At 43.8% G+C, this 10,612-nt stretch overlaps 1 protein-coding gene across 5 annotated transcripts in view; it reads right to left on the bottom strand.

Annotated features, from left to right (window-relative positions):
• Positions 1 to 362: 362 nt before the first annotated feature.
• Positions 363 to 10,612, bottom strand: part of Bbs9 (Bardet-Biedl syndrome 9) — a 322,522-nt gene continuing 312,272 nt past the window's right edge. For 2 of the 5 annotated variants that reach the window (XM_013035167.1, XM_013035168.1), the window contains exons 22-23: positions 1,388 to 1,498; positions 364 to 979 (exon numbers count right to left, since the gene is read on the bottom strand). In XM_013035167.1, coding sequence (XP_012890621.1) covers positions 948 to 979; positions 1,388 to 1,498 — 143 coding nt within the window. In that variant the 3' untranslated portion in view covers positions 364 to 947. Of the gene's footprint in view, positions 980 to 1,387; positions 1,499 to 10,612 lie in introns of all 5 variants that reach the window. The other 3 variants (XM_013035170.1, XM_013035171.1, XM_013035169.1) reach the window with 2 other exon arrangements.

Raw genomic sequence — 10,612 nt, 5'->3', positions numbered from 1 at the left:
TAGTGTTTTATATAATTAAATATAACTTGAGAAAAGATGGTGATTCACAGTGATAGAGATTTCAATCCACAGTGGCTGGCCCCATGGTTAGGGTAGCACATCAAGGCAGGCACCCAAGGCAGAGGAAGCTAGTCACCTCAGGTTGGGAAGTGAAACTAAGAGGATAAAAAGGGTGAGGATCCCTCCTTCAAGGGTACTCCCCAATGAGCTAACTTCCTCTCATAGGTTTGGCTCAAGTGGTAGAGGGCCAGCCATGGGCAAGAAAACAAAGTACACAAGGCCCTAAGTTCAAGTCCTGGTGCCCCTCTCCCCCAATTATTTTTAAAGAAGGAAGTTAATATACTATCAGCCTTGAAAATATTCAGAGATTTTCATATAATATTAGAAAACTTGTCCTCTTGTATTTTTAGCTCCACAGTGGCTGCTTATTGATAAAAATAATCATATTCAAGTCTTCCTGTGGAGTAACAATTTTGCAATTCCTTTCAAAAGTTAAGTAGAGAAATCACTTATACATCCTCCTGATGATTAAGTTCCAGTTGTTTGACAATGAGATACTTTATTAAACTTGACACATTTACTATACAAGAATTCTGTGAAAAAAAATGAGAGTATCAAGTTGTTTTGGACGTGAATCTCTGCACTGTCAAGTCAGTCCCCAACCATGTTATCTTATATATCCTGTGACTGTAAGCATACCGATAAACAGAGGCAGCAACATCCTTTCCCAGTAAGAAATAGCAGATCCTGTCTTTCTGCAGACGTGTCTATGGTATTCGAAGTCTTCCTAGCAAAACAAGTAGACTGACGAGGTCCCTATGGGGTGTCACTGGGAAGGGTGACCTGAACAAGCACCTGTGTCGGCCCTATATCTGTGCTGATGTGTGGTCCACACTTGTCAGCTTTGGCAAGGGCATCTTCCTCTCAACCGTAGACCTCTCCTCAGACTATTCAGACACTCCTTGGAGGGCTGAAACTTCTGGAAAAGAGAGGGAGGGAGGGAACAGAAGGTCTAGATTATAGCAGCAGTACCCAGACAATCCAATCAGCCACACCAGTGATAAGGGAAACAAGTCTTTTTTTTTTTTTTTGGGTCCGGTCATGAGGCCTGAACTCTGGGCCTGAGCGCTGTCCCTCAGCTCTTCAGCTCAAGGCTAGCGCTCTACCACTTGAGTCACAGCGCCACTTCCAGGTTTTTTTTCTTTTTTGCTTATGTTGTGCTGAGGAATCGAACCCAGGGCCTCAGGCATGCAAGGCAAGCACTCTACCACTGAGCCAGCTTCCCAGCCCGGGAAACAAGTCTTTGTACAAAAACGCTCTCAGGTCTAGCAAAAACTGACCCAGGTGCCAGTGTCCCCAATCTGTGCAACTCTACCCACTCTCTTACCAGGTCTGGCCGTCTCTTCTAGGAGGAGGCGGTGGTTGGTGAACAGTTCTGTGGAGTCCTGTTCTACTGATTTCTCCTCTTGGTCTGATTCTGGGATTGGAGTACAACCGCCTAGGTGAAAACACATAGTGTTTTAGATTAGGCAGTCTGCCTCTGTACATAGTAACTGCAGTGTAGAAATGCTCCAAACACGAAGATTATACATGGAGTGACCACAATCAGGACCGGGCCACAGAGAGTTAACTCTTTTTAAAGTTTTTTTTTTTTTAATTGTGATTAAGTGGTTACATTCCTTCCCAAATTTCACAGTATTGTGGGATAGTGATGCTCAGTTAAAGTCACAAACACATTCTAACTTTCCTGGAGCAAATTGTCTATCACAGTCTATAACACTTGTGAGTTCTGTGGGCTTTGCGATACAGTTATTTCTTCTACATTGGGTGGTAATTACATTTCTTTTGTTTTGCATAGCATCAGCTGTTCCCTCTTTCCCATTTGTTCCCTCCCTCCCATTGCTGCTATTGAGTTGCCTAGTTCATTTTGGTCAATGTCCAGTGCAGCTGATGGGTCCCGCTGTTTTATGTTTTTCCCTGATTCCCTCTAGTTCTGTGTTGTCCTCCTGGTTTCCCTCCAGTGTGCACATATATACCATACATGTGATCAGCAGCATGGGGTTATTTAGTAGTGATTCGACCAGATGAGTGGAAGTCCTTTGTTTCTTAAGTCCTTTTAATTTTGTTATATCACATTTGGATTTAACATCCACTTATCAGGGAGACCATGTGCCGTTTGTCTCTTTGTACTTGGCTTAACTCGCTCAACATAATTTCTTCTAGTTCCATCCATTTCCCTGCAAATGCCATTATTTTGTCCTTTCTAATGTCTGCATAATATTCCACTGTGTATAGATACCACAATCTTTGGATCCATTCATCTGTGGTGGGACATCTGGGTTGTTTCCATATCCTGGCTATTGTGAACAGTGCTGCAATAAACATGGAGGTGCATGCGTCCTTGTATACTGGTTCCTGTTGTTCAGGGTAGATGCCTAGAAGTGGTATGACTGGGTTATAAGGGAGGCCAATATTTAGCTTTCTGAGGACCCTCCAGACTGCTTTCCAAAGTGGTTGTATAAGTGTACATTCCCACCAGCAGTGTAATAGGGTTCCTCTTTCTCCACATTCCCTCCATCATTTGTCATTGGCTGACTTGAGGATGTGGGCCATTCTGACTGGGGTAAGGTGGTATCTCAGGGTTGTCTTTATTTGCATTTCCTTCACAACCAGGGATGGTGAACATTTCCTCATGTGTTTCTTTGCCATTTTTATCTCTTCTTCTGAGAAGTCCCTCTTTAGTTCCCTTGCCCATTTAGTAATTGGTTTGTTGGGTTTGGGAGGGATTAGTTTCTTGAGTTCCCTGTATATACTGGATATTAACCCCTTGTCTGATATACTGCTGGTAAATATTTTTTCCCAATTAGTTGGATGTCTTTCTAGCTTGGTTGTTATAGCTTTAGCTGTGCAGAAACTTTTTAAGGTAGTCCCATTTGTTGAGAGTCTCTCCAATTTGTTGTGACCCTGGGACTCTGTTCAGGAAGTTCCTTCCTGTGCCTGTAAGTTCAAGTGTTTCTCCTACTCTGTCCTGAAGTAGTTTCAGAGATTCAGGTTTGAGGTCTTTAATCCATTTTGAGTTGATGTTGGTGCATGGTGATAGGCTGGGGTCCACTTTTAGTCTTCTGCATGTGGCCACCCAGTTTTCCCAGCACCAGTGGTTGAAGAGGCTGTGTTTCTTCCACTGTATGTCTTTGGCTCCTTTGTCCTTCGAGTCTGTTTTTGTGCCAGTACCATGCTGTCTTTGTTATTATGGCTCTATAGTAGAGTTTGAAGTTCGGCATCGAGATCCCTCCCATGTTGTCTTTTTTTCCTAGAATTGTTTTGGCTATTCTAGGTCTTTTGTTGTTCCATATGAATTTTTGGACTGTTTTCTATATTTCAGAGATGTACATCATCGGGATTTTAATAGGAATTGCATTGAATTTGTATATTAATTTTGGCAGTATTGCCATTTTCACTATATTGTCTGCCTATCCAAGAGCATGGAAGGTCTTTCCATTTCCTAGTGTCTTCTGTAATTTCTTTCTTTAACTTTTTATAGTTTTTGTTAAATAGTTCTTTTACATCTTTGGTTAGGTTAATTCCTAAATATTTCATTTTTTGGGAGGTTATTGTGAATGGGATTGCTTCCCTTATTTCCCTTTCTGCTTGTACATTGTCAGTGTACAGGAAGGCGACTGATTTTTGTGGGTTTATTTTGTATCCTGCTACTTTGCCGAAGTGATTTATGATTTCTAAGAGTTTGGGGATGGAGTTTTTGGGATCGTGAAGGTATAGTATCATGTTATCTGCAAAAAGGGATAGTTTAATTCTTCTTTCCCTATGCAGATCCCTTTAATGTCTTTTTCTTGCCTTATTGCCCTGGCTAAGGGTTCCAGGACTATATTGAAGAGGAGTGGAGACAATGGGCATCCTTGCCTTTTTCCTGATTTTAGAAGGATTGGTTGTAGCTTTTCCCCGTTAAGTATAATATTGGCTACTGGTCTGTGGTATATGGCTTTTATTGCTTTAAGGAATGTTCCTTCACAGAGAGTTATCTTAAACACCTCTCCAGTGAATGAGTCGTGTTCTTCAGACACTTAAGAGGATGGGGCAGACAAACCCCACAGTACATTGTAAGCTGCAAAGGCACGCAAGCACAGGGTGGGGACAGCAGCGCAGTGGCGCTGGTGCCCGAGGGTTTCTGCTCTCCTCCAGCCCCAGGCCTCCTGCACAGTTTCCCACCAAGCTCTCTACAGCTCATCAGCAAAGCCACGAAGGCACTACCGGAAGGTCTGACCCACGGCGGACTGAGGGTGTAGCGCAAACCCTTGCGAGAGTTCCCTGGGCAGGCGCATTCCCAGTGTCAAACTCGCAGGTCCCTGGATAGGCACAACCATCCACTAACAACAGAGTGGGCCCAGCTCTGCAGGCAAATGACCATCTCCCCTAGAAGGAGGCCCACCATACTGGGGAAGAGGGCCATCTACCGGGAAGGAGGCCCACCTCCCCGGGAAGAGGGCCATCTACCAGGAAGGAAGCCCATCTCACTGGGGAAGAGATCCATCTCACCCAGAAGGAAGGCCCGGTTTTCCTTTTTCCCGAAGCCTGCAGATCATGGCAGCAGGCTTTCTAAGTGCTGGAGCAGCACCACAAGAAAGGCAGTTGTTCTCATTTAAAGATAGGAAAACAGGTGTCATGAGATGAAACAGCCTCTTTCATTTTTACTCAGAAAAGGCACAGGATCGTGCGGGAGGGGCCAGGGGTGGTGTAGTGGGCGGGGCCAAGGGCTCCTGTAGGACCAATGAAAGGGCAGGAAGAGGGAGTACTTGCTGTTGGTTGGAAGTCAGATGAAAGTTTGGTTTCTCATTTTAGGCTCGGATCAGGGCAGGGACTTCTCCATAGCTGGGCCAGAGTTGGACAGACAGCTCCTCCTCTTCCCCCCACCCCCATGGAAATAGAGCCACGTCCACCCTACTTAACTGTCTCCAGTGATGAATTACAATCTACCTTTGATGCCAGCTGACATAAAACCTATAAACACTTAAAAAGCGCTTTGTAGTTATTTACCATGTGAAAAAGAAACATCATTTGCTGTGGGCAACCAACAGTTAGTGTGAATTTCTCTCTTTGCCTAACCCTAAATTCAGGAGGTGAGGAGCTACCTGCATCTGTGCTCTACACCTAGGCGCTGTACTGGCCTGACACTGCCTGCTGCCTTAGCACCACACAGGAGTCCACACCCACTGCACAGCTTCTTAGTCCCTTGCCCTGACTATGCACTCGCCTTCTCCCTGCAGTCAGACTGTCAACCTTGGGTCCAGAGTCCCTGCCAATCCTTGGCGGGGAAGGATAATGGGTGTGGACTCAAGGAGTCTCCATCTGCCTTTCCCCAAGCTGCGGTGAGGTCACTACTCTCTTCAGACCTCCAGAGAAGCGCTGTGTGAGAGAGGATGCATCCCACGAGTCTCTCTGGCTCTTGAGAAGAAGTGCCACCTGTGCAGACTTCATCCCAGGCATACCTCCCACATCTTCCCATTCCCTTTGCCCTTTCTTGGGTCTGCACCTCCCCCATAAATTACCACCATTTTAATCCTTGCCTCTGGCCATTTTCTTGCAAAAATCATTGGCACTAGAAGTAGTTCTAAAAAAATAATCAAGGCTTCAAGAGGGAATTTTGAAGTTTGTCAACAGGCCACTCATTTATAAGAGCCAGGGGCTCCACTGCTGATGCTAAGGGTGAGGGTAACAAGTCCTGGTGTGAACTGCTTAAGCTTCTGCCCTTGGTTAACTGGAATGACCTGCATCTAGAGGTCAAGACACTGGGAGATTCCGTGGCATGGAATATTTATAATCATAAGAATTTTAGTGTAGATGAGTACCCTGCAAAAAGAAAATGGCAGGCTCAGTGACGGGCAGAAGAATGTCAAAAAGAGTCAGCACTAGCAGCAAAAGGATCATCTAGGTGCTGAGTAAAAATGCACAATCTTAGGCTCCCACCTATACCTGCTGAATCTGAGTTTGCTAAGGGCAGAGGGGCATTTAGGAAGATTTTTGCTAGGAAAAAAGCTTATGTATATGTGTGCATATGTATATGTACATATATATTCAAGAATTTAAGAGTAACAACAAAAGAGAACAGACTTTTAAACTAATGAGATAATCCGAAGTGGAACCTGTGTCCTCCAGATACTAGATGAAGAACTTTAGCCTCCAAGCCTTCACCCCAGTAAAGAAGGGAAAGGAAACTCACACTGGATGGACTATTCCAAATAAAAACTGAATGTGCAACACACAGGAGCTACAAGCAGTCATAGGGAATAGTGGAGGATTTCCCGACCTGGACATCAACTAAGGGCATCCAAGAAGTTAGGATCTAACAGTAATGTGGACCTACTACATGCTGGGTGCACTGCTGCACATGAAATATGTTAACTCAGTCCTCAAATCATTGTTCCAGGAAGGGTTCCTGGTCCTCATTTTACATGTTGACAGTAATTTCTTTTTTCTTTTGCTGTTCCTCCTCCGTCATCTCCACGATTCCCAGCCACACTGTGCTTTCTCTCCTCAGGGAGCTTGGGAATGGGTCTCAATCATTAGTAGTCTGGACATAACAATGTTGCCCTCAGCTTCACAATAGTGCAAGGGCAACTACATTCTGTAGAAATGATGTAGATTTTTGCATCTGGATCTCTTCCCCAGATAGCGATCTGCAGTGCAATTCTCCCTTGTCTCAGCTAGTGATTTGTGGTGTGATCTTCTCCCCTTGGGTAGGGCAGTGGCTGCCTAGTCCCCCAGAATCATGAGGGGAGGCCTTAAAACACAGTACTGGGCTGCTAAGATGAAGGATTGGTAGGTTTTGCGAGCTAAATGCATTTTCCATTTTCTACTTACATGGGGCTTATTGGGACAGAACCCCTTTATAAGTCTTATCTATTTTTCTTTTTTGCCTTTGGGTTTCTATAGCTGGGCCTCTTGGACAAGATAGGATTGAGAAGGATAATTTGGAGCTAAGGTCCAGCTGGTGCACAGGCAGCAGCCCAGGGTCCCAGAGTCCCAGGGAAACAGAGTATAAAGCATGGAGGCATGGGATGCTGGGAGGGCTGAGGCTCAGGAGTCCCCACAGCCATGGAATGAAGACTCTAGGATTTATTTTAGGGAATGAAAACTATCCACAAACCCGTTCCTTTATGCCACAAAAAGTCATAAAGTTCCGAAGATCCTCCTCACCAAGTGGAAAACACATTGTCTACATGAAATTACATAAGGATCCTTGTTCCCACTGAAGGAGGGCACCCACCCTCTGCAGGTGGCTGTTGGAGTTCACTGTAAGCTACACAGAGGTGACAGGTTAAGAGGCAGACAGAGCCGGCCGCTGGTGGCTCACGCCTGTCATCCTAGCTACTCAGGAGGTTGAGATCTGAGGATCACGGTTCAAAGCCAGCCCGGGCAGGAAAGTCTGTGAGACTCTTATCTTCAATAAACCACTAGAAAAAACCAGAAGTGGCACTGTGGCTCAAGCGGTAGAACACTTGCCTTGAGCTGAAGAGCTGAGGAACAGAGCCCAAACCTAGAGTTCAAGTCCCACAACTGACAAATAAAAAAAAAAAAGGCAGATGGATACAAATGTGACTGTCATCTAGAATATAGGAGATCAAAATCAGTATGCAAGGAAAGCAGAGTTATGCTGGTAAATGTGTTACAGCTTGCTTTCCAGGAAAAGAGCAGAAAGCAAAATCCTAATCTATACTATTTGCCCACTGTCATGTACAATTACTCCATCATGGTCAATTTCAAGTGGCCAATATGACATCACCAAACCCTGACTGTGGCTGTGTTAGCAGTACAGAATTCTAGCTTGTCTTCACTACAGAGCCCATGGACATAAAAGTCTTCATGTACACTGGTTACAGTAAAACACAGCTAAATCATTAAGAAAAGAGAGCTGCAAGTGTATGTCTTTGCTTTAATGTAATTTATTTGGTGGTAAACTTATACAATATTTAATAATAGCTATATTCAACCATTAACCCACAAAAATCCTTGAAAATTCAACAATAGCTTCCTGTGAGGCAGCGCAAGCCACCTCTAGCACCAAAGGGGATTGATGGATGGGTTGGTCAGTTAGGTGGCCTTCCTGAACAAATGATGTTAGTGACAGCGGCCTGAACTTCCTTACCTGTAAAGCAGACTTAAGAGCCTTGTTTCACAAAGGAGAAATGCATGGCTATGTACAGTGCCTTGCACACTGAAACACACTGGGTTTTCTTTATTTTTAGGTGCAAATCAGGAAAACCATAAGAAGAGGAGGATAAATAGGCCAAGATGAACTCCATCATGTTGGGGGAGGGGTCTAGAAAAGCAGGGTTCACAGAAACCAACAGAACTCAAGCAAGGACACAGACAGTGCATATACAATGCATGGAGCACTTACCTTGCAGTCACTAGGCAGCTGGCTACTGTATCTCAAGTCCCAACTGTGCTCTCCTGATGTACCTATATCTAAGCATTAAGTTCTATCCTGGGCCCAGTTAACTACTAGGTAACCTGGTCAAACAGTACAAAGCATTTAGGTTCTATAAGCCATTTGCTCTCTGGTGTCACTACTCATGCCATGGCTTCACAAGAGCAACCATAGTCAGTGTGCTAATGGGGATGAGCACTGTGGTCCAATAAAATGTATTCACCAAAACAGGCAATGTGCCAGCCTTGGCCTATGGGCCATGAGGAGGCTGAAAGATGCTTATTTTGGTCCAACAAGGCTCCTGGAGAGCTACTCTGCATGCCCTAACCCCAGGTCCCTACAGACGTTTAACCCTGCCCCCTACCACCTGTCATCTTGTAGCATCGCCACCAGAATATCTTCTAACATCACCATAACAAGTTTAATGCATTTTGTTTGCTTGGTGCAACAAATGTTTCCACTTTGGGCAGTGACAGCTTTACATGCTAAATAGGTAATATTTTTCAAAGCAGTGTTAGTTGAATAGAGAAATCTAGCAGTTTCCTTATTGCTAACATCTTCCATTTGTTCCATGACTGTGCTAATATCAATGTATTCTTATTAACTAATAATAGCTTCTATCAGACCTCCGCTTTCTGTATCAGAGTGCTTTCCAGAGAACTTCATGACATAGGTTATTGTGTTTTCTCTGGCTTTTCTTAGTTGTGACAGTTACTTGGACTGGTCTTGATACTTTGGGAGACTATTCAGTACAACATGTACCTGCGATTCAATGGTCTGATATTTTCTTATAATTAGTCTTGGGAAACATCTTTTTAATATAGTAAGGTAACAAAGGGTTTATTTAACCAAAGTAAAGGCCATTGAGAGTGATAAGTAGGACCAGGAAACCAGTAGTCCCTGATGAAATGCTTTTAATAAAAGTTTCTTCTCATACATTCTACATGGTGTCAGTATTTTTGATGGTCATCAAGTATTTCTTTCCTTGTATCTCGGAAGTGAAATCTAGCAGACAGTGACCAGACAGGCCACTGGTGGGGAAGGAGGTTGAGTGTCAGGCTAGAGGCTGGACTTATTCAAGTGTTCACAGTAATGGACTGGCTATGTCTGCTGTGAAGACAGTTGTGGACTGGCTAGACCAGCTGTGGGAGCCAGAGCAGGTAAAGTTTCCTGTCTGCAAAGGGGTTGCAATGAGACCGATGTGCTTACCACACATTATTTCTGTTTGTTTTCTTGGCGAAGAAACACTTCTGTACCATTTATGTGCAATCAAAGATAATTTATTTTTAGTTCATTTAGTAGATCTTTATTTTATAGACATCTCAACAGATGGTGTGAACTCACAGCCAACCTGATATATGGGTAAGATTATGAGAAGAAAGATTTTTTTTCTGCCTTCTTCCTGTATTTAAAGGGAATCAGATTGTGCACAGTAATGCATGCCTGTAAACCCTGTTATCAAGAGACCCTGTTATCAAGAGGCTGAGATTAGGAGGACTGAAATCAAGGCCAGCCCAGGCAAAAAGTGAGATTAATCTCAATAAGCCAGATATAGTGCTGAATGTAAAAGTGTGAGACCCTATCTGAAAAAAAAAAACAAGCAAAAAAGCTGGAGGTGTGGCTCAAATGTTAAGAGTACTTGCCCAGCAAGGGTGAGACCCTGAATTCGAATCCCAGGGACACACGCAACAAGAAAGAAAAGAACGAGGAAAAAGCCTACAAAGAAAAATAATCAAATCAAGAACTGCTGGAGGGGATGAAGACAGAAGGGAACCTTACTGCATTGTTGGTGGGAATGAAAACTTGTTCAACCACTTTGGAAAGTAGTATGAAGGTTCCTCAAAAGACTCCACATAGAGCTCCCCTATAACCCAGCAATCCCACTTTTGGGTATTTACCCAAATGATCACAAACAAGACCATACTAAAGCTACCAGCACAACTATGTTTATTGCAGCACTATTCACCATAGCTAAGATATGGAACAACCCAGATGCCCCTTAGTAGATGAATGGATCAAGAAAATGTGATATATATACACAATGGAATTCTATGCCTCCATCAGAAAGAATGACATTGCCCATTTGTTAGGAAATGGAAAGACTTGGAAAAAATTATATGAAGTGAAGTAAGCCAGGCCCAAAGAAACATAGGTCCCATGGTTTCCCTT

Source organism: Dipodomys ordii, unplaced genomic scaffold (genome assembly GCF_000151885.1).
Source record: "Dipodomys ordii isolate 6190 unplaced genomic scaffold, Dord_2.0 Scaffold205, whole genome shotgun sequence".
NCBI lineage: Eukaryota > Metazoa > Chordata > Mammalia > Rodentia > Heteromyidae > Dipodomys > Dipodomys ordii.
The sequence above is the reverse complement of the archived record's forward strand: the minus strand, read 5'-3'. Positions and strand labels throughout refer to the sequence as shown.